This window comes from Muscardinus avellanarius, assembly GCF_963383645.1.
Source record: "Muscardinus avellanarius genome assembly, chromosome: 3".
Taxonomy (NCBI): domain Eukaryota; kingdom Metazoa; phylum Chordata; class Mammalia; order Rodentia; family Gliridae; genus Muscardinus; species Muscardinus avellanarius.
Genome location: NC_137788.1, coordinates 108,938,871 through 108,963,367, shown reverse-complemented (window position 1 = coordinate 108,963,367; position 24,497 = coordinate 108,938,871). Strand labels below are relative to the sequence as shown.

The window sequence follows — 24,497 nt, the reverse complement described above, 5'->3', positions numbered from 1 at the left end:
AGTAAGATGGTATTTTATGGAACAACATCCCAAACTATACTAATAAAATTTATACTTTTGGCTTTGGAAGACAAGAGTCTGATGTTCCTGGCCTTTTGGAAAGGCAGTGCTGTGAGCTGTCTGAGGTTTCTTGGGATCCAGTGTCATTAGGGTTAGGGTCAGGATAGTTTATTTCTTGGTTTGGGAAGGTAAGTTTTATGTCTCTGTTGATTCTTTTAATCAGAGATAAGCAGACCAGATGGAGGAAATATTCTCTTTTGGCACTTTTGGTTTACCACATTGGTCATTACCCTCTTTCTCTGTGTAGCAGGCCACATTTCTCCTGTGTGGGGTCAGTTTTCATTATGTTAACTGCAGATGTTCTTTAGGGGGATTTGTTTTTGACCAGTTGAATAAGGGATATTTTGATCAAATGATGATGGATTACATAGTTTTTAATAGGATCACTGCGTGCACGCTTGTGTGTGTGTGTGTGTGTGTGTGTGTGTATGTTTGGGAGATTGAACCCAGGGGTATTCTACCTTTGAGCTATACTCCCACCCTATTTTACTTTTTATTTTGAAACAGAGTCTCACTGAGTTGCTGAGGGTCTCACTAAGTTGCTGGCATTGGCCTCCAACCTGCAGTCTTCCTGTCTTTGTCTCCCAAGTATTGGGATTACAGGCATGTGGCCACCATACCCAGCAAGGGTCTATTTTTTTTTTTTTTTTTTTTTTTTTTGGTGGTACTGGGTTTCCTGGAAACCCTTCTACCTCTGGGCTACACGCCCAGACCTAATACACACACACACACACACACACACACACACACACACACACACACATATAATTTATTTGGAAATAGGGTCTATTAAGCCAGCGAGGTTAGCTTCGAACCTGTGTGATCCTCCTGTCTCCACCTCCCAAGCACGGGGATTACAAGCGTTTGCCACCACGCCCGTCATCAAGGGTCACTATTTTAAAGGTTTAATAAAATCTTGTCAGGATAAAGTATGATCATTCTTATGATCTGTTTCCATATCTAGCCTCTTAATTTCTTCTTGCTTCTTTGATGCTACTCTTTATTGAAGAAAAAAAAGGTGTCTACAATTTCATAAAATAACTCCTTACAGTTTTGACCATTCTTTTTCTTTATGGGTAGTTTGTCTTCCTGATAAATAATACATAGCAGTGTGTTGAATTCCAGAGCTGACATGTTTTTGAGTTGTTTTGTTGTAGAGGTGATATTGGTGAATGGATGGCAGGCTTTGGGGGCCAGTGTTGAGGATGGTTCTAAACACAGCATGGGGAGCCTCTCTGGTCTTGGGAAATTGTTTCTGATTTTGACAGCCATGTGGTCATTAACTGATTGGCATATATGTTGTTTATGTGCATGGCTAATTTGTGGGTTATCTGAAACTGTTAGGGGCACAAATATGTATTACTGGAGTTCACAGGTTTTGGTAGACAGCAGGTTTCCCTGACTGTATCTGTCTCAATGTCCTGAGTGACTGGAACACTGGACCAGTAGATAAAACACTATCTTCTGCTTCGGACACCTTGATTTGTATGACTTTGGGTAAATCCCTTATTTTTTTCAGTTGCATTTTCCTCTTCTGTAAAATGATGCTAATACCACTTTGCATGCTTCATAGGGTTGTTGTGGGGATCAAATGAGACTATTTGTATGAAAATTTTGGGTAAGCTGTGAAGGTATTTTTTGTATACATTGTCTTTGGCCAGTTGATCTATGTAGGCCAGCCTCTGCCTCAAATGGAGGGCTGTGAGCTGGCTTTCTGGTGTACACCTGATGTTCACACAGATGTTGAACACTTGTAGGCTCAGATAGAGAGACATAGATGAAAATCAGCTAAAATCCTCTGCCCTTTTGAGCCTAGGACATTTGCCCCATGTCTTCTATGGATGTATAGTTGGTACCAGCTCCATCTTGGGGGGGGGCGCCTCTTACTCTCATTTATTGAAGGACACTGACCAGGTGTCCTTGGGATATGTCCCTAGAGTTATTCCTTGAAGCTATTGTGTCTTCTGAAGGTTGCCAATTTGGGGTGGTTTTCTGTGGATATGAGTGGGCACTACAGAAACTCCGTGTACTCAAGTATATAAGCTTGTTCCGTTTAACAGTTCTAAAGCCAGATTGCATTAGGTGGGGGTAAAGGGGTGGGTACTCGATTCACTTGATGTTTTTATAGAAAACTTAAGAGTATTTGAGACTTTCTATGGCAACATATATTCTGGCTCACAGCCAAAATGATTATAATGCCTCAGTTTTAATATTTTCAGTGAGGTAAGGTATGCTTTCGCGGGGAGGAGGAGAGAGGTCATTTAATCACCAGCACTGTGTTAACAACCACACTCACTGGCTTCTTTGTCCCATTGCTGGAGCCCAGGGTTCCTTTGCCTTCTTCCTGGTTTTCTACAGGACTTAATCCTGCTAATGTGCTGTGGTGAGGGTGGGAAGGACGTTCTCACTGGCCTCAAGTGGCTTAACTGGTAAAACTCCCCCAGCAAATCCCTCTTGTTCTGCAAGAGTGTCACTCCCATGTCCCCACAGTGGAATGGATTTTTATTGAGGAGAGAATTTTAAGAGTGATAAACAAAGGAGATTAAAATATCTCCTCTAGCAGGTCATTGTGACTTGAACAGAATAGAATAAACTATCATTTTACAGTTTTCTCTTTGTGTGAGGAGGTTGTTTGTCACTCTCTGGGAGGGAGATGGATGACCGCTTGGTCTCCTCCTTCGGCAGCTCAGCTCGCACACAGTTCCCAAGTCCTGATCCTCTGCCTTGTCTCACGGGTGGGTGAGGTGCTGGGTGGAGCAGACAGGAATCTGTATTCTTCTAGAACTCTCTCGGGCTCTAGACAGGAGTGAGAGTGAAGCAGATGAAATGGATGGTAGGCCAGAGCATTTACTTAAAAAAAAAAAAGTATGACTTGTTCACGACAGGGTGGGGAAGCAGTGAGTTCAAGAAAGGCAACCCCTCTTACAGGACTCGCCCTCCCCATTTTTAATATAATGTATTGGAGTGGATGTTGTTTCTTTTGACCTTCTGAGAACTCCAGATTGAAGCTGAAACAAGAGCTGCCTTTTGGCCCCTCTAGAACTAAGGAAACCTTTGTCAAAGGCAATGTAACTCTTTGGGTTTCCAAATCAAGTGTTGCTGCAAGTGGAGTCACCTAGAGTCCCCCCTGTGTTTTAAGACACAAACCCAGAAAGTTTAAGTTCCCAGATCATTGTTTATTATGCATACAAGATTTTCTGTTTGTGTTGTCTTTGTGTTCATGGAGCAATGGTTAGATGGCCAAAGAGAATAGATGTGAACATTTGCAAACCAGACCATGATTGTGTGCTCAGGGTTTATTAAAATGACTAGTTCAAATCACTAAGCCAAACATGAGAAGGAGGGAGGGGAGAGGGAATGGGGTGGGAATTGGGAAAGGGCCAAATGAGTGATGTGTGCATGTATGCCTCAACCATCTTGTACCCCATTAAGAGGTTTGACTACAGTGTACCAAAAAAAAAAAAAAAGAATTGGAAAATTAAAAAAAACACTATTATATACCTCCACAAAAATCTAGTCTTGGAGTAAAATTCTTACTTCTACACATTATAAGGAAAGACATATGAGTAGTCAAAAGGCAGAGTTGGAGAACTGGGTAAGAGGAATTGATTAAGTAGCTATTTATCAAATATCTTTAGGTATACATTATCTTTTTTTTTCAGTTGACCAAGCTATGTTGGTATAGGTTAGCATAGATTTATGTTTGAAGAAACACATGAAAGGAGACATTGAAAAACAAACGAAATAGCTGGGCGTGGTGGCTCACGCTTGTAATCCCCGAGCTTGGGAGGCGGGGACAGGAGGATCACTGGTTCAAAGCCAGCCTCGCTGGCCTAAGAGACCCTGTTTCCAAATAAAAAGATAAAATAGGTCTGGGAGTGTAGCCCGGAGGTAGAAGGGCTTCCAGGAACCCCAGTACCACCAAAAAAAAAACCCCAAAACCAAACCAAACCAAACCAAAACAAACAAACAAACAAAAACTAAATAAAACTTGCAGTTTGGGGCTACTTTTCGTGTGTTTTTCTCCCCTTAGTAGTAAATATTTGATGTGTTTTTCTCCCCTTAATAAAGATTTGATATTTTCCTGCTGCCTGCCTTTCTCCATTCCAAGGTTTTTGGCCCTAGTCGTGTTCTCTTGAAATGGGAATGATATGCATTTACCAATTCCAGATTTAGATATTTTTCTTGCAGTGCTAGTTTGTGTGCTGATTTGAAGTATCCTGGCCATCAGCCAATTGCTTGGGACCTTTTGAGAATCTTGGATTGAGACCATTCTCAGTGATATGTGTAGGAATGTTGGGTTGAATCCTGTACACAGGTGAATGGGGGTTGTTTTGAGCTATAGATGCAGAGCATCCAACAATCCAAACCTTAGCTTCTCCAAACCTGCCCTCAGAAGCCAGTCACATATAGTTGTAGAAGATATAAGTTAAAGCAATGGAATAATGCCTGGCAAAGGACTGGTCTATCTATGCATGTTTTGCCCAGCACATCCTGTATAATGTTCTAGTGGCCTCTCTTCACTTCAGTTTTTGTGAACAGCCTTCATTGCCTCCACCCAAGTTTTTTTTCTCTTTTTTTTAAAGGCTGTGGGGAAGGCTGCCCAGGGGGAAATCTGAGACTCTTGGACTTTCCCTGTTTGATTTTGGGAAGTCTTCATTATTTTATATAATAATATGGAACAATCATAGGTTTTCCATTTCCATTTTTAAAATAGTTTTGTCCTTTATTCTTTTTTTTTTGGGGGGGGGAATCTACCTCTAAATTAACAAACACTAGACATTTTCTTCATTTAAAAAGTATTCTGAACAGCTCAAGCTTAAAAGAACACTTTGTTTCTTTTGGGTAGATAGCAAGAAGATTATATTTATATGTTTTTTTCTCCCAGAAAGCATACTTAAAAGCATCTATTTAAAATTAAAGGTTTAAAAAAAGATTAAATTGTACTTAACAAAATATTCTTTAGAAAGGAAGAGGGTTTACTAAAAGCTTAGGAAATTGATTACAAACAAATTTTGCCTTGATAAGAGTACAAATATAGATAATAGAACCAAGAAGATATGTGTTAAAACAATGGAATAATGCCTGGGATAGGCTCTTTTTTTTTTTTTTTTTTTTGGTACAAACCAAAACAAATATACAGCCCTTGGTACAGAGAGGAACTGGACTTGTAGGTATGGCATCACTGCTTCTGCTCTGTTTGTTCACCCAGATGCTAAGCCCGGGGAGTGTTTTGGTTGGTGTCATTCTGCAGAGGTTTAAGCTGAGGAAGCACACTTGGGGCTTCTTTGTATCACATTGGCGCCTCTCTCTCTGGATGTCCATCAGTGAATATACTCACTCACTCATGGGGAAAATGATACTGTGTCATGAAAACAGATCTTAACCTAGCCCCTACTTGAAATTTTTATTACTGTGGGCTTTTTAAAATTTTTGGCATTTACCATTTAAATGTAAATTATTTTGGCTTCTGTTCAACCTATTTCAGTCCTTTTTTTTTTTACCATACTACACATGACTTAAGAGTCACAGAGAGGCAGGGGTGGAGCGAGTATCTTCATTCATGCAAATTTTAAGACAGGAGCTTTCAAAGAGGTTTTACTTTTGTGAAGACTAGAGGAGTGCAATTCGGTTTTCTCAACTGTTCATTCACATTAAAGGCTCAGCAATTTGTGCCATTTTTTCATGCTATTTTTATTGTTTTCTACTCTTATCACAAAGTAAAGCAGACTCATTCACATTTGAGTATTCCTATACTTAATAAAATTTGAACCTTACAACATTTTAAACACATAAACTGGTTACTGGGTTTTTAAAGATCTTGTCTATTCAGTTCACTGAACAGATACCTTATTGAGTACCTGCTGTGCCCAGGCACTGTGTTAGGTCTGAGGTATACCAAGAGAAGTTAGGCATGGTCCTGCCTTTAGAGAATTTACATAGAGGTGGGGAGAGAATTGGGCCAGGACCCAATACATATGACTAGGTTGTAGTGGGAGCACAGAGGAAGGACATGTCAGTCAGACTGGAGGATGTCTGGGCACTTCTTAAACAAGGTTGTTTTCCAACCTGCTGTCTACAATTCAAAATTTAAGTAGGAATTTAGCAAGATGGGAGTAGGAAGAAAAGGAAGGGAAGGACTTTCCGGGTGGAAGAAGTATGTAAGGTGATCATCAATAAATTGGCCACATTCTGATTTCTAAGTATATGGAGATTTTTCAGACCTTGCATTTCATATTGGAAGAGTTTCATCTCCAAGACCCAAGAATTGATATTTAACTCATATAGTTAAAACTTTTTCTTTAATCTTTACAAAGAAAACTAAAAGAAAAAGGGAAAAACTATGGTGCATAGTAAATTTCAATAAGGCACAGCAAATTTATGAATTTTAGGTTTTGCAATAAGTCCATTATTATAAAATAGAACAAAATTGGAAATTTTAAAGTTGAGGATTATTCTGTTTATTTACTTGCTAGAATGAATTTCATTATAAAATAAAAATTCTATTAGCAATGTCAAAAATACTCTTACTTATAAGCTCAGTTATTGCTAATTAGCTTAAACCAAGGCATATTTTTAATTTTTGGAATGCAGCACTTTTTTTTTTTTTTGCAATGAGTTCTATAGTATGAGGCTTTATCTCTGATCTGGTACCAGCATCTCTCAGGTAGGAAACTTGTTTTCTGTTAGATGATATCCGTGGAGAGCACAGAAATCTTTGGAACACTATTAGGAAAATAAAATTGTGTCTCCCTGGTTGTCATTTTTTCTTTTTCTTTTTTATTTATCAAGGAGGAAGGCAGATGTTTCTCCACTTCGTTTTTATTTAAATGTACACTTGGGATTTGGAGCTTCCACACTTCTGTTTGTTTAGACTCTTTTTTTTTTCCCCCATGGCTTGATCCCAGAAAATGAGATAAAAAATTTAGTGAAAGCTTTGTTGTTTGAGATTGTAGGGTGCTATGAGAATTACTGCAAATCCCTGGTGTCTCGCTGTCTGCCTTCAGTTCTCCTATTTTTGGTAATAATGCAAGCAGTCATTTTAGAAAACTTTGCTGTGTTCATTTTTACTCTGCCTTTTTCCAGAGGCCACGTGCCAGAAGCAACAGGGGCCAGCCTTGGCCAAGTCCTGGGCGTAAACTCAGACTTCATTGCTCTCAAATCTGCTACTTAAAATTTGCATAAATGTTTGAAGAAGAGGAGAAGAGAAGTGGGGGAGGAGGAGGAGGAGGAGAAAAAAGAGGAGGAGGAAGAGGAAGAGGAGGAGGAGGCAGCAGCAGCAGCAGCAGCAGCAGCAGCAGCAGCAGCAGCAGCAGCAGCCACAGCCGCTGCCCTGTATAACTCTTCTTCACATATTTTAGGCACCTCAGCACACAAGGCACTGAAAGGTCTTGTAAGCAGTGGGTCTGCGACGACAAAGAATCATGTGAGGAGACACAGACAGAGGCTCATTTGAGGAGCCTACAAAGCAACAAGTAATGCCAATTTAAAACGATTACATGTCAATGCAACAAGTGGAACCCATTGAAGGCTGCTCAGATTACACTGTCTGGGGGACCAGACTTAATTACTCATGTTAGAGATTCCTAAAACAAAGGGAGGCTTTTAAGCCAGTGATATGTAGCTGGCATGGTAGTGCAAAGCCCTGGAAAACCTAAGTAAAGCCTAGGGGACTTTCAAGGAGGATTCCACCACGGCTGGATGCCACGGCCTCTCCCTAAGAAGATGGATTCCTGAGGCGGTGGAACTGGTAAAAATCAGTGACAGTTTATTTTGTTGTTTGCAGTATGCATATACTGATAAACTTGAGTAAACACCAGAGACTTGTCTGGACTGAATTATAGTTACTGCTAAGCAAGCAGGATTGGTGTTGTTTCTTGAAAGTTCTTTGTGGATTGAGTCTGAGATTGCTATCAAGTATGCTAAAAGTATCTTATAAAAGCAATTTTCATTCTGTTGGTGTTTTCTTACAGTCATTTGGGTAGGTTACACTCCCTCAGTCCCCAGTTCTCACTTCCTTTCAGTAGGTCATAAGGACCACAGGGCCAGAGATTGTTTTATTCATTTTGGACTTCGTATAGTGCCTAATAGAGAGCCATGGTCACAATAGTTGTTCAAGTAATATAAGTAGAACTGTATTAAAAATTAATGAGATTTTTTGCTCATAGCTAGGGCTTATTTTACCTTTAGTGGACCATTTCTCTTTATTTCCACAGTGCTGTACCTTCTTAAAAGAAGCAGTGAGCTCTGTTTTGTCTTATTTATAGTAGCTTACTGTGGCTTTTATTAGACTGTTATGATGCTCCTGGGAAGAATTTATCCCATTGATTGATGTCACAGCCTATATTTAATTGTGTCTTTTCCCTTTTAAGTCCCTTTCCTCGACACAGCCTGGGAGTTTACCCTCCCATTCAGCGTGGAAGCTGTGACCCTGACCTCTGCCTGCCTCTGGCCTGTCTTCTGTTGCTCTCTCCCCCTGGCTTAATCTCTGGCCCTGCAGTCTGGAATGCCAGTTTCATTCCCACCCGCAGCGGTATGTTTGCTGTTTCCTCTGCCTGGGGTGCAGCTCTTCCCCCTATCTTTATGACTCTTGTTCACTTCAGCTCAAAGGATTCCTCCTCAGGCAGGCCTTTCTAGCACACTCAAGAGTTGTCTCCCATTACTGGGGATTGTTTCTGTCAGTGTCCAGAATGGCTTTCTTACTCATTTGTGATACATCTTTCTCCAAAAGAAACAAAGTCCATGAGGAGAGGACTTTATTTTATTAATGGTATCCCCAGCATCAGAGCCTGCACCTGCCAGTAGGAGAGGCCCTGTGAGTCCTTCTTTTCCCTCCTTCTCCCTCCCTCCCTCTCTCCCTTTCTCCCTTTCCCCATCCCTGTGGAGGGCTGAACCCAGGGGCATTCTACCTCCAAGCTATGCTCTCAGCCCTGTTTTATTTTTAATTGTAGACAGGGTCTTGCCAAGTTGCTGAGGGTCTCACTAAATTGCCAAGGCTGGCCTTGAATCCTTGGTCCTCTAGTCTCAGCCTTTCACCGGAATGTGTACAGGTGTGTGCCACCACGCCTGGCTTCTGCAATGTTTCCTGAGTTTTACAAAGCTAATTTCCAAACACACTGCACTGAATATGTGTGGAAATTGGAAATTTGCTTTTAGATTTTGTGTCACATTACTGAGTGATAAAGTGATGAGGTAGAAATTCATTATTTCTCTTGGGTGCTGCTTTTTTGAGGGAGGGAGAGAGTGGGAGGAGTGAGCACAGACGGACGCACACGCAGACACGGTGTGAAAGGGTGATCTTATTCAGTATTCATTGAATGCCCACTGTGGTTTAAGAAGAAAATTTGACAAAAGTCACTATGTGTGAGTGACTGGTTTCTTGGAATTCATTCCCCAGCTGAAGCATCAATCCTCTGACCTTGATTTGCTTTAGCTCTTCACTTTCATTCTCCAAATACAAAGCTGACTTCCATTTTGTTGTTAAATTTAAATGGGAAAAAGAAAATTAAGCTTTGAGTTGACATATTTTCCAGTCTCTTTGTCATTCTATTGGATTATTAAAGTTCTAACTTTTCTTTGTAGTCACGTAGAAATAGTTCTGGAGTAAAGTTAGGAGTCTCAGATTTTACTTTATTGTTCTTTTGTTTATTCAGGCAGTATATTATCATCTAGATCATTCAAAACCTGGGATGGGTCAGGCTTTAGGGGGTTTCTTAAGATGGATGCTTATGTCTTAGTGCACCTGTTCTCAGTCTGGTTCCTTCGACTTGCATCAGCAGCACTGCCTGGGAACTTGTTTGGGCTGCAGAGTCTCAGGTCCCTCTTGACTACTTAGTCAGGCACTGTGGGGGTTGGGTGCGGCCTTTTATTTTAACAAGCTCTCCAGGTGAGTCTGATGTGTACTAAACTTTGAGAACCGTGGCTTAATAAATGTTAAAAGTTCAAGGTAGCATGATCCCACAAACCAGTCAAATAGCATTAATTATTAGCCTGGTAAGCCCTCCTCTTTAAGTCACTGAGTTGGATTGGTTCATTATGGCTAGGCTGTAAAGTTATTTGCTAGGTTGATTTCCACATATTGACTTTAGGTTGTTTGTATTTCTCTGAACCTGTCACTGTAATGATTTGCCAGGACACTTAATAGCAACAGGCTGTGATTTTTTTTTTTTTTTTTTTTGTATCCATAGTTTTCTGAGTTGTGGGTGGCAGGGTTCTTGCATCTTCTCAGATTTCTGCAGGTTTGGGGCATGCTGGTTATGTACTTTGATGGGAGAGTGTCACTGTTGGATGCAGGGAACTTAGGGGCATTTGGTTCACCCTGGCTCAGCCTGGGGCTGGGCCTTGCATGCAGTTGCCTCCTCACTCCCTCCCTGCATGAGGATTGTGGCAGGGGGGCAGAGCAGCCGCTTGCCCTATGCCTGCAGGACATTCCTTTCCTACAGAGAAGTTTCCTTTTTATTTAAAGAAGAAGAAGAAGAGAAAAAAAAAAAAAAAAAAGAGAAAAGCCAGGAAGTTCTCATTGAAACTAATAAAAATGTCTAAAAAGAATGAAAAAATCAGTTTGAGAACTTTGGTATGGAGGAAATAACCTGACATTAACTGTTTTAATTATAGTTGCTGCATTGGCTTATCAGTGTGGGAAGAGGGAGCACTTGAGCCTCACAGGGAAGTAGAGTTTGGAAGGGAAGATGGCCTTCTCCCTGCATCTGTGTGGGTTACCACCCAGTGGCTGCCTGGTGATGCCAGCAGCTGTCATGGACATGGGTGGAGTTTAGTGAGAGACCTGGGTGCCAGGCTCAGCAGTGTCACCAGCTAATGGGGTGGCGCCCCAGGAAGAGGCTGCTTCACCTCCCTGGCCGACACTTTCTGGTAATGGGTATAATAATACTTACCCTGCCCATCCTTTGAAGACAAGTGTCAGGTGGTGAGAAGCAGTACATCTCTGGAGTTAAGGCACAGTCACTGGATCCAGACGCCTTGGGTTCGAATTTTGACTCTGACTCACCAGAATAACAACAGGCAGGGCAGTTCCCCTTTCTGTCCCCACACCTGTGGAATAGTAAAAAGACATTAACCGGTTGGGTTGTTGTGAAAGTTGAATTAACATGCATAAAGTGCTGAAGACTGTACCTTTAGTAAGTTGGCTACTATTGTTAAAATTTCTGTAAATCTGTTCTCAAAGGATAACACCGCTTTGTCCATCACTGGGCAGCCCGAGGCCCTGATGCATAGGTGGGTGGGGGACTTGCTGTGGTACCCGTTGTGCTGGGCCCTTGGTGGCGAAGCCGATTCTGCTGCCATAACAAGAACTCCCCAGAAAACGCAGACCAGATTGAATGTGGAATGATGACTGGGCTCTTATTTCTTTGGTGCTGAGGGTCATGACCAGTGACTTATTTCTAATGTAGGTTTGTTTTTCATTTTTAGCATTGCAGTGTCGAGATGGCTACAAGCCCTGTGTAAATGAAGGAATTTGTGTTACCTACCATAATGGCACAGGATACTGCAAGTAAGTTTTTCTCTTCCTACGTTTTCTTTTTTCACAGTAGGACACTGGGCAAAATTGGTTCTCACTTATTTTTAGTACTTCTACATAATGTTACTGGTTCTCAAACTTCTCTGAGATCATTTTGTTGGTGGTAAGGATGGAAATATCTTACTGTTTTTTCATTATACAAAAAAGACTTTATAGAGGGAAGACCATTACAGAGAGGAAGGTAAGAGGAAGGTAAGGTAAGAGGGTTATAGGGGAAATGGAAATGATCAAAATATGTATGTATGAACATGACACAATGAAATCCCTTCTGCATAATTCATATGTACTAGTAAAAATAACCAAGACTTCACTGAGTAGTTAGTTAATATATATTGAATATATTCTCTTACATTTTTTAGTTTAGGACATAGCCTTAGAACCACTCCTCTACACTGCCTATTTATTTATTTATTTATTTATTTATTTATTTGGAAAAAGGGTCTCAGTAAGTTGCTGAGAGCCTCACTAAGTAGCTGAGGCTGGCTTCAAACCTATGCAATCCTCCTGTCTCAGCCTCCCAAGCACCAGGATTACAAGCGTGCGCCACCATGCCCGGCGAAGGCTCTTGTTTTTACGTCACACCAAATAGATCTTAACTTTAATTCTGCCCAGTGTAAGTGGATATTATAAGAAACATTTTTCTCCTTAGTGTAGAAAATCCAGTTATGAAAGTGAGGCTGTAGGGGAGGAAGGTGTGTGCCTTGTGTAGGAAAGGTGGGAGTGGGGATGACGAGCGGGTCTCTTGGGAGGGACAGGGCAGGGAGATGTGGGCTAGTTCTTCACTCAGGAGCATTTTATTTCTTTCTGTCCAATCATCTAGTCTAGCCAGACTTTGTTTAAGGACATTTTTTAAAATTTTACCTTAAGTCGGGCATGGTGGTGCACGCTTGTAATCCCCGTGCTTGGGAGGCTGAGACAGGAGGATCACACAGGTTTGAAGCCAGCCTCAGCTACTTAGTGAGGCTCTCAGCAACTTAATGAGACCCTGTATCAAAATAAAGTATAAAATAGGTCTGGGAGTATAGCCTGGAGGTAGAAAAGCCCCCGGGTTCCACCCTCAGTACCAAAAAAAAATTAATATTTACCTCAGTTTCAAAGTTTTTATACATGTATTCATTCTATTTATTTCAGGGAAAATGAGACTTGGTAATATGAAATTTCTCAGTTTTCTTAGATATAATTATGCCACTTTTAAAATCAAATTCATTCTGACACCAGGATCTAAGTTCTGCATAAGCAAGATTTTTTTTAAAAGTCAGAAACAATTTTCTCTTTAACCAAGTGAAAATATTTTCAGCTGTGTTGACAGTAAAGCTTGACGGTAGTTTGTTTGGATTGGAATAAAGATAACATTGGAAATAAGGATTTTATGTAGCTGTTACAGGCTACTTAGTTTTTCTAGCTGGAAAAAAGAAACATGTATTGTTTTCTCCTCTAAGAATGGAAATAATCTGGAAGTAAGAAGGAGAACTTAATATCTTAGTACCAGCCACTGAATCTTGTTTTGTCTCTCAGAGGCATCTGGTCCGTTAGTTGCGATTCTGTTATTCGAGCTCTTGTGGCATTAACCCATTACACTGTGATCACTTGTTGGTGTGATTGTTTTCTCTTACTAGATTGTGACGTCCCACTCTATGCACATTTGCACAGTTAATGCCAAGATAGTACCTGATAGACAGTTGTTGCTCATCAGAGTATTTCTTGAACTAAAAGATATCCAGTACTTATCATTCACATGCCTCTTAGCTATTTCATTTTAAATAAGGTACTGGCTCTCTCCTGTGAGAATTTTATTTGCTTCGTATAGCGTCTAGGATGGACTACCATACAGAGAGACAAGCTATTTGGACATAATTTGACTTGGTGACTTGTATAGGGAGAATTTTCACCTAGGCGCAAAGTATTGGCCTGCGTATTTGTAGAAGACATAGGGAGAGAAGGTCTCTGGGGAGAAAAGTCTCTGAGCACCTGCCAGGAGAAGACACTAAGGGTTACTTACTCTTGGAAGGAAGCAGATTTGCAAGTTGCTTATTTCCAGGCAAGGTTAGGAAGGCAAGCTTTCCCTCAGTTTCTGGATGAAACACTGCTAGGGGGTGAGAACTCACTTTGTGACTGATAAAAATGGAGTTTCCTAAATTTTTGTTAATTGTTGATGGGATGGAAGGCTTTATAGTTCTGGGTCCCTCCGTTATTTTCCAACCCTCCTGGGAGGGAAACAAGCTCCTAGAGAAAGAAGATTAAGAAAAAAAATGGCAAAGCCTTTCTTTGGGAGACCAATATGAATAATAAAACTTGTAAAAAGAGAGTATTTACTTCAGTGAAGGTAATACTAGCATCTTTAAAAGTGGCAGGGGGTCAAAGTAAGTAGACACAGGGAAAGCAAGAATGCTACTGCGGGGCCCAGCCAACCAACCTCCAAAGAATTGTAAGGAAACTCTTAAACAAAAGTAATGTGTACTTGGCATACTTTATTTTTTTCCCCATGAAGATAGTAGGTAATCTAGCCTGTTCAGTAAATATTTTCACAAAATAGTAAATAAGTATTATAGTATTTGGAAGGTTTATAAAAATTATATCAGGCGTGCAGGTCATATGATTACCTTTTTACTCATGAAATTGCTTAGCGGATTAAGAAAATAAAGTTGAGCCAAATCCCTTCTTTTGGAGGGGGTTGGGACTTGCTGGGAACTATTTTAAAGTAAAAGAGGTCCGACTACCCGTTGAAAGGGCATTATGCCACTGATTCAGCTAAAATATAATGATTGTTTATAGAAATTATAGCAACCCTTGATAAGATCACACTGACAGATGAGGATAAGAACTTTTCAAGATTGGTTCCATACACCGCTCGTTGTGTTTTTCTCACTGTTAGGAGCCCAACTGCCCGCTGTTCTGTGATGGGGTTGTGACACCAGAGGAGGGGCCTGTGTGAGCCTGCATGAAACTCAATTATTGCTGCTAAGTAGTTGCTGTCAGACTTTAATAAAGCCTTCTCACTACAGGGAGATAAGATTTCATTTTCTCCCTTGTCCTACTGGGAGGTGTAGATATATAATTAAGTTTGGATGTCATTAATCACTTTCAAGTTGTTTGCTGCAGGTTTTCAAATATAAAGCATTCCAAATCCTGTTTTGATTAAAAGTCATAGGCAGCTCAAGTTTGCTGGGATGCTGGATACAGGTAAAGTTATAAGTTAATCAATATAAAAATGTGTATTTTAAGGACACATCAGAGTTATCTAAAGTTTTTCTGTCAGTCTTCTGTGGGTTGTCTCCAGGTATGTTTCTCCCAACTACTCCTTCTCTTTTTTTACTCTGGGTGCAGTTTTCCTTTATTTCAGGTTGCACTTGTTTTTAGTTATTGGGTAGACATTTAGGGTGGTGCTTTTATTGCAGTATTGGGATGGAATCCAGGGGCTTTTTACCTCCGACCTATGCCCCCATCCCTATTTTTTATTCTTTATTTTTTTAAACAGGTCTCACTGAGTTGCAATGGGCCTCACTAAGTAGGAGCTGAGACTGTCTTCAAACCTCCATCCTCCTGTCTCAGCCTCCCAAATGCTGGGTTTACAAGCGTGCGCCACCACGCCTGGCGTGGGTGATGTATTTTAAAGGTTTTCTTGCACTAAGGACGTTGAGTTTTGTCTTAGTAGACAGTTCTGTTTCTTGCAGAGAATGATGATCCAATGAAGGCTTGGTTTTAGGGCATGTTCTGGTAGGTCCACTTCTATTTTGTGCTTAGTCTACCAATAGAAAGCTTAGTTCCTGGAACATGCTCTTTATTCCTAAGATGGGACCCTTCGGAGGGCTTGACGGAAAGTGTGAGGGGTTTACCAAGCCCTGGGGTATTTATCAAGCTCCTCTAAGTTGGCAGAACTTGAATTCTAAGCCAGACCCTCCTGTTCCTCTTTCCAGCCCTGCGGCTCTTTCTCTTGGGTTCCTGCATATCCTCTGGCTCCAGCACAGTCAGGACTCATGGAAGGATTAGGGCAGAGCTGTGTGCACACTTCGAGCTGCTCTTCTGTGGTTTTTCAAGACTCCTCTCACATTCCAGCTGCTCCAGCAGCTTCAGATGTCTCTGGTTCCCCACCCAGTAAAACAGCCTGGGCACACTGTTTCTTTTGGGTTGTGTGGACTGGGGCAGGTGTGCCTTCAGGGAAAGCGTGTGAATTTGCTCCCTCCCCTCGCCCCCGCTCACGTCCCTTCCAGTCTCTGCCTGCTTTGGGTTGCTCTCTGGTAGCTTTCATATTTTGTCCAGAGTTTATAATTGTCATATTTTGTCCAGAGTTTATAATTGTTATGAACAAGAAGGTTGGTCTGAGGTGAATTACTCTGTTAGCATCTTAAAGATGAAAATTGGAATTATGAAGAGGTCTTTCTGAATTTCCTCCACTCCATTTAGGTGGTGTCTAGCACAGGGTTTGTGAAACAAGGAAGAGTTGCAGGAGTTTTTTGGGCTTCTGTGAAAGGGTGCTTGCCTCAAGAATCTCTACTTTTGCCCGTTCAAAAGTACATTATAAGCCGGGCGTGGTGGCGCACGCTTGTAATCCCTGGGCTTGGGAGGCAGAGACAAGAGGATTGCGCAGGTTTGAAGCCAACCGCACGCGCTGGCTTAGGAGACTCTGTTTCCAAATAAAAATGTAAAAATAGGTCTGGGAATGTAGCCCGGAGGTAGAAGGGCTTCCAGGAACCCAAGTACTATCAAAAAAAAATAAATAAATAAAAAAAGTACATTATAAATAGAGTGTTATTAAAAAACAAGTCAGTGTCACATTTTAACCAAATGCTGTCTGCTAATAATCATTAAACACTGGCTAGCGATTTTCCTTGTCAGGATGAGGGAGTCATGTTGGTGGTCCAGACCTCCCAGACAAGCAGACGGGAGCCTTAGCCTCCGCTGTCCTCTTACAAAGTTGGCACAGTGTTGAACACCAGGGACACTGGGTTCGCGGGACCCCATGAGATGGTGGCTGCACTGTGGACGTTTGTGTAGTGGTGCTCCCAGGAGGGCATTTCCCAGAGTCCCGGCTCCCTCAGCATTTGCCCCTGGCATCCTTCTCTCCTTAGGGCACCCAGTGCTGTGCAGGAATGGTGTCAGAGCAGAGAAACTCACAGGGAAAATAGCAACCGCTAAGCCATTTTCTCTCCCTTCTCTGCTGAAACTTGTTCTGCCTGCCTGGTTCATTCAAGGAGGATTGGGTGCCCCTCATTAGCAGAACATCCTATGGAGAGATGTAGATAGTGTTTCTGGAAGATGCTAGCAGAAGCCAGGCCATTCTTTTTCAGTGCTCTTTCTAACACAGAATGAAGAATGCTATCTTTTGGTTCATTACATACTTTTTGCAGAATAATCTTTTGTTTTTAACATGATGCTTAAGAATGATTAATCAAAGTTATTTATTGCATTCTCTCAAGGCATAGAACATATAACAGATAACCCAAGTCTGTAGTAGTTGGAATTGATTTTTTTTTGTAGTGGTACCCAGGGGCATTCTACTCTTGAAGTACACCCCAATCCTATTTTATTTATTTATTTGTTTTGAAACAAGGTTTCACTAAGTTCCTGAGGGTCTTGCTAAGTTGCTGAGGCTGGCCTTAAACTTTTGATTTTCCTGTCTCAGCCTCCCAAGCACGGGGATTACAGGTATGTGCCACCATGTCGAGCCAATCAGTTGCTATTGTTATCACAATATTTCACACTTCTTTGAGAAGTCATAAAATAATTTCCAATTCATTAACCTGAACTTCCAATAAAGAGGTTCAGAGTAATAGTGTTTTAATGTCATAGCTCAAAAAATCAAAATTAATGCACAAACCATAGAATATCAAAATTTTAAGTAAAGAGAAGATTAGTATGACTGATTATTTTCTTTTGCCATAGGCTCCAGTGTAGTTCACACCAATGAGTAGTTTAAGTGCTGGGAAGAGCCCTACATGGTGACATTCAGAAGATGGAAGTTTTTATGCCAGATAGACCTGAGTTTAAGTCCTAATTCCTGCGGTCAGATCTCTGGCAAGTTCATGACTCTAATGCTAGCTCACATTTGTTGAGCCCTCATTATATGCCAGGATCTGCCCTTGGTTAAGCTCTTCTCATGCTTAGAGTGCTTCTCGTGCTTAGATGAGATGGATTGTGTTAAGTCCCTGTTTTACCAAAGAGGGTAGTTTGTCCAAGATCACGGAATTCTTTACTAACCTGAGATTTGCTCTTGGAAAGTGAACTACTATTCTGAATATCAGTTTACCTGTCAAGAAAATAGGACCAAACTATGTATTAAAATGGTAGTTCTAACAGAACGTTCTGGAAAAGAAGTGTGCATTTGAAAATATATAAAAGGCGGCTTTCACAATCAGGAATATGATTCATATTCTTCTCCATATAGTTCCTGAGTTTTAAATTGGGACAGCAGTAGGTGGGTCCAGCACCTCATCTACCACTGGAACCTCGCACCTGCATGGCTGCCTCAGTGTCTGTGGCTGGCTGTGGCCAAGGCTATGTTTTTGAGAAGTGTCCTTTGTCTGGGAAGCTCAGTGCAGCTACTATAGGCAGAAAGGCAGTGAGGGGGCAGGGAGAGGATGTTATAGAAGTGCTTGTCAGCAGAGAAAATTAAATTAAAAAGCTTAAGGGTGAGCCAAGTCCAGACTGATTTTATGTGGCTGTGACACTGAGTCAGGACAAATTCAGTGACTTCTGATCCGTTGCTGCCAGCACAGAAGGTGCAAGTTTCTGAACGAGGCCCTCTACGTTTGCCGCTCTATGTCATTTTAACTTGGTGAGTTGCAGTCTTACGTGTATTACATGAGGCTTTCCTGTTTAGCAGTTGACATCTGGCCCCTGAAACAGCATTTCCAAGTGAGGCTTGCTAACATGATGTCCTTTAAAAATCCTTTAGCTTGGCCGGGCGTGGTGGCGTACGCTTGTAATCCCCGCGCTTGGGAGGCGGAGACAGGAGGATCGCACAGGTTCGAAGCCAGCCGCGCGCGCTGGCTTAGGAGACCCTGTTTCCAAATAAAAATATAAAATAGGTCTGGGAGTGTAGCCCAGAGGTAGAAGGGCTTCTAGGAACCCCAGTACCACCAAAAAAAAAAAAAAAAAAAAAAAAAAAATCCTTTAGCTTGAACGTTCTGTCCCCAAGGAGTCTTTCCTAAGGAAGTCTTGATTACCAGCATCTTATAAACACACCCAAACTAAGTCCCTTGCTCTTTTCTACTTATTTTTGTTCTTTAGGTTGGAACTTTATATATTGTGGTGTTTGGTAGAGGAGGAGAAGGAGGTTCTTAGGCTCTGCCTGGATGCTTTTGCCCATCTTGGGTTACTGCCAGTAAGCTAAATCAATTAATTTTGGCCTGCAAACCTGGCATTAATAGATATGAATATAGCTAGACTCCTTTCAACATAGTGTCCAGATTAACTGTAATTCTATGTGAAGTTTCCTACTTATTTTTCAATTGTGGCTTGTCAGTACCATTAATTTCATGTAAGAATTCTTTTTTTTCCCCATCCTTTGTCTTGGAAGCAGTGTGAAAAATATTTTTCTTTCAAGATCCAGGGGAGCTTAATTAAATCCTTCATTTTAATTTTGTCTATATCTGCCCTTACTCAAAGCTAGCAAAGGTGTAAGGAATATCAGAATGTTATGAAAATGTAATTATCTAAAATTTCCAAGCTTTATTTATTAAGCTAACATAATAAATGTGTGGGTGTGAATGTGATAGAAGTTTTCATTAGGCCTCTTCTCAACACCCAGTAGTAGGAATTTTGTAGCTGGAATGAAGTTTGATCTCCCCCACCCTGGTCATGTGTGTGCATCTATGTATGATGTACACATGTCTGAGTATTATGTGATTATGTATTATGTGAGTATGTTGTTCCATACTCATTACGTTATAATTTAAGGTGAATTAAAATTTATTTTGTGTCTCTTCAAATTTTTTCCATCTTATTTACCCACTGTTAGTAATCTTAACTGAGTACCTATTCTGCTGTGTTCAAAACGTATTGATTCTCAGACCTTTGGCCTTTTCTTATGAATCCAGTACCTTCTGTTTAAAATGTTCTTCTCCAAAATTGTCTCCTACATGATCTTTATGAAATGAGCTTTAGGGGGGAAAAAAAGTGAAGCAAAGAATAAGAAAAGCAGTATTTATTACTTGGCAAACACATTGAAATGCAATTATATTCTACACAATTTTCTCCCTCACAGAAATATAAAGAGAAGGTCAATGAGAAAATAATCTGCTTAAAAACCATGTGGGATAGTAGTGTTTAGGGTGATGGATTTGTTTAGCTCCAGGACTGCTTTTTGCAGTTACTCTAGCTCTATATCCTGAACACTGAAGGTTAGCTGTAGAATTCTTACTGCTCAAACAAAGCTTTAATTGACATCACTAGTATGTACCGAGCAGGCTACTATGACTGATCTCAGGCTGGAGCTGTAAATGGGCAGAAAGTCCAAGAGGCCCGTGACTGGCTCCTTATTTATAAGTGGACATGCCGCGGTCACATCTGTTAGTGAAGACCTTGTCTCTCCAGGGTGAGAAGATAGCAGCCCTCTGAAGTCTGGCCATCTTATGGGGAAGACGAGGCACACATGTGTGTAAAATGGAGCAGCCCCGTGTAGCACCTCAGATCACAAGGCTAGGGGGAGTCCAGTTGAGAACACAGCTACCATGCGCAGAAGACTGAAATCAGAGGATTTGGGTACATTGCCTAGGTTCTAAATCTTGGGATATCACTGGTACTGTAGGAGAGGGAAAGGATGGAGTGGGTGGGGTACTGAGGAAACTAGAATGCTGTTATTTCCTGGAGTAATCATTACCAATTTCTTCATCGTTTTCTCTTCATTGACAGAGTTTCAAAACTTTTGTGTGTCTTGGTGGTTCTATTCTGTCTATCCTTCAGTCTGTGTGAGGTTTTACTGAACCTGTATATGGATTCCGTTGGCTTCATAGCAATAGCTAAATGATTTGAAAAAAAAAAAATTCTTTTAGCCTGACTGTTTGAAGACAGAATGCCTACAGAAAGGGCTGAGGGGAAGACCAGGGGACAGGAGGAGAGGGCAGCTGGGAGCAATTACCTTCCCCAGACCGTTTTGGTTTTGACCTTTGATTCCTATGCTGCTGTCAGACAGCAGCCAGGTAGGCTTGTGGCCTTGTTTTGCAAGGAAACTCAGAGTCCACAAATCTCTAAGGCAAGAAAAAAGATAGGTTGGGATAGGGGGAGTGATAGAAAAACAGAGACATTCAAAACAGGGCGGGTTTCACGTGCTGCACAGCTCATGCTCTAGGCTGAGAATTCAGGCAGGTCGCAGCCGCACAGCTCCTGTGACCAGCACATCATTACTCAGATTCCGCTCATTTCAGGGATGGGGCAGGCAAGCATCTGTTGGCCAAGTCTTTGGTTACCCCAAATTAGCTCATGTCCTTTACTTCTTGTTTCCTCTGATTATATAGTATATATCCAAACTTTTAATTACCCAGAATAAGCCAGGACTGCCTCTTCTGTGTGGAAAACATTTGGCTGTGGTTGTGCTTCTCCCACCTCGGTCATGGCAGTGCCTTAGTTATTTGGCTGCCTGTCCCTTTAAGATTTTGAAACGCTGGTTCTTGTTGTGTAAGCGAGACATGGCTCCTTGAGGAATTAGTTCACTGGGCAGCTTGCCCCCTCTGAAACCTCAGTCATCCTGAAAAGTACCTCAAGAACCTCCTTGACTTTAATTTTCATGCCTTAGTTCTATTTGTATATAATGTTTGTGGTGTCTAGTTCTCTGTCTCATATTGCCAAAACTCATACCCTTGAATTTCTGGGTCACTCTTAAAAAACAGACAGAAGTTGATTACTAATGAAAAGGTGACTCATTTCCTTCCAGGCAAAGGCTGGCATTCTCAGAGTTCATAGGCTCTATAGGAGCAAACTCTAATGATGGGGCATCACCTAGGCTCTCCTAAATTTTATAAGAATTAATGGAAGCGTCATGAGCGGAGGAGTAAAGGGTAGCATTTATGTAGTGCTGAGAGGAGCCGTACAAATGAGCCCTGGATAAAGACCCTATAAACGGTGATTCCTTGTGAGTTGAAATTTAGTACTTCTCTTTCCAGACCATGGTTTATTTTTTTGTTGTTTGTTTGTTTTTTGGTGGTACTGGAGGTGGAACCCAGAGGCTTCTCTACCTCCGGGCTATACTCCCAGACCTATTTTTTTTTATATTTTATTTGAAAACAGGGTCTCACTAAGTTGCTGAGAGCTTCACTAAGTAGCTGAGGCTGGCTTCAAACCTGTGCGATCCTCCTGTCTCAGCCTCCCAAGCACGAGGATTACAAGTGTGCACCACCACGCCTGGCTCCAGACCATGTTTTTACACACACACACATGTGCACACACACGTCATTTTTAGCCTTGAGTAATATATCAGCAGGTCAGATTTCATAAGGACTACCACTATTCTCTGCTGCCATGTTAGCCAGTTGTTTTGAGGAAGAGGGTAAGGCCTTTCTGTTCCTTTTGGGCTCAGGATCCCTTTTCAGTCCCCTTATCTTGTTTAAATATGTTGTTACTTCTCCTTTGTGTGTTTTTTCACTCCTTGCGCTTCCTGTGAGGGGTTAGCAGAAAGTGAGGGTTGTGCAACAGTTCATTTACATAGGCATGTGCTCTGTACACTTAGAGGGCGGTATGAATCAACTGTGAGGGATGTAGAAGAGAGACATAGGCACAGTTCTTGGTCCAGGGAGCCCCAGTTTGGAGCGGGGCAGTGGCCCAGGTGTACACCACACAGGCACTGCACTGATAGCAGCAAGCTCACTCTGTCCTTGAGTGGTATGGTTGAGAGACTTTGAAAGTCAGAATCACAGAGTCATAGCACTTAGGAGGTTGAAGAGACTTGGGAGATACCTTTCCCACTCATCTTGTTTGATATGTGAGGGGCCTGTGTTATATAACTAATTAGACTGTAGACCAGGACTAAGAGCTAGTTCTCTAGACCCTGTTAGGCAAGCTAAAGACCTAGCCTTATTTCTTTTCATTTCTAGTACCTGCCCTTAAATAACTGATATGGGTGAACATAGATGTCTTGGCATGAAATAAGAATTTAAAAACAAACAAAAACTTAAGGGTTTTATGAGGCAGTTTGCAAAACCAAGAATGTTAACTCCAACTATATATTTTAACTTTTAAAAGTTCCATAAAACCAAGCAATGTGGAAATTCTTTTAGGTTTCTCGTAAAAGCAGTTCTGTCCTATAGCTCCAGGGGGCATATGGAAGATACCTAAGTTTTATAATTTTACAGATAACATGAATGTTGGAGATTATTTGGTCTAGTGCCTTATTTTTAGCCCACAAGGAAGCTGAAGACCAGAGAGATAAAGTGGGTTGTTTGAAGTTTTGCACTTAGTGGCAAGCCAGCTCTGGTCCAGAGAAAAAGTGAAAATGGGGGTACCCATTCTATCAACAAGACCTGGGAACATCCTGATGTCTGATGCAAGAGGTTGAAAAATATAGAGCCGGGCGTAGTGGCACATGCTTGTAATCCCAGTACTTGGGAGGCTGAGACAGGAGGATTGCGCAGGTTCAAAGCCAGCCTCAGCTACTTAGTGAGGCTCTCAGCAACTTAGTGAGACCCTGTTTTCAAATAAAAAATACAAAATAGGTCTAGGAGTGTAGCCCGAAGGTAGAAAGCCTCTGGATTCCATCCCCAGCACCACAAAAAAAGAAAAGAAAAGAAAAATATATGCTAGTTATATTTTATTTGGATTAAAAATACAAAATGCATAACTATTAAGTACACAGTTGTATACTTACAGTGTCCATGAGACTTGCAATATATGTTTCTATATTTATCCAAGGCCACCCTATAAACATCTTGACTGCCACAAGGCAGGCACTTTTGGGGCAGAATGTTGCGTGCAGGAGGAGGTATGTACATCAGGCATGGCCTTGCCCTGGCTCAGCTCAGCATGTGAAGCGCCTCTCCAGAGTTAGTGTGAAAACCCGGGCTGTAGTGTGTGTTACCAGTAACATAGCACTGCTTTTTTTTCAACCATGAGGGTTTTTTATTTTTTATTTTTTTGGAGCTTCACCTTGGTTGAAGTAACAGACCCTGCCTGAGTGACCTCAGCAGTCACTGTCTGCTGTGCTGGTTACTCTACTTTTTAGTTTGAGGGCAAATGTAATACATTCTCAGAATACATTTATCTTCCCTTTGAGTAAATGTGAGTGTGTATTTTCAGCAAATTTGTTTGATATTTAGTTTCTTTGGTATGGGAGGCCACAAACAATTGTAATATCTAGTATTTTTTTTGTTTTGTTTTGTTTTGGTTTTTGACTCCCGAAAACTAATTTTCTCCCCCCAGACTAGGGTCCTACCTTTTAAAGGAAGTAGTGGGCATTAGGGTTAGACACCATAATTTTTCGCCCTATGTCCATCATTTTAATCATGTTTGGCTTTAGTTTTTAGTTTTGCAGTATTGCAGACCAACTCCAGGGCCTTCCTCATGTTAGTCAAGTGCTCTACCACGGAGCCTGTCTTGGGCTTTAATGGTGCAGAGGCTTGGCAGTTGACAATGGTGATCATTTGACTATTGGATTGTCTTTCTAGGTCATAATAACTGCTTTTCAAGTGGCCTTACTTCTAGTAAACAAAGTTTATTCTGAATGTATATATACTCTTAGGAACTTAAGAGACTTTCTGCTACCCTCCCCCCTTAGAGCAGGAGTCAGCAGACTTTTATTTTTTTAAAGTGCGAGTGTTTTAGCTTTTGCTAAGAGCCAAGTTGAAGATCTTGTGTAGGTACTTAGATACCTACTGAAAATGTCACTGTTTTTAAAAATGTAAAAGCCAGTTACAGCTCTTGAACTGATGGCACAAAACAGGTGGCAGCCAGTGTGACCAGGGACCACAGTGTGCCG

The 24,497-nt window shown here is 41.3% G+C and overlaps 1 protein-coding gene across 1 annotated transcript in view; it reads left to right on the top strand.

Annotated features, from left to right (window-relative positions):
* The window catches only part of NOTCH2 (notch receptor 2), a gene marked incomplete at both ends in the record, with an annotated part of 128,467 nt that overhangs the window by 13,010 nt on the left and 90,960 nt on the right, over window positions 1-24,497 (top strand). Inside the window, 4 exons of the mRNA XM_080691514.1 lie at window positions 2,031-2,142; window positions 7,422-7,535; window positions 8,433-8,593; window positions 11,488-11,569. Of these exons, the coding sequence (XP_080547640.1) occupies window positions 2,031-2,142; window positions 7,422-7,535; window positions 8,433-8,593; window positions 11,488-11,569 (469 nt within the window). The remainder of the gene's footprint in view (window positions 1-2,030; window positions 2,143-7,421; window positions 7,536-8,432; window positions 8,594-11,487; window positions 11,570-24,497) is intronic.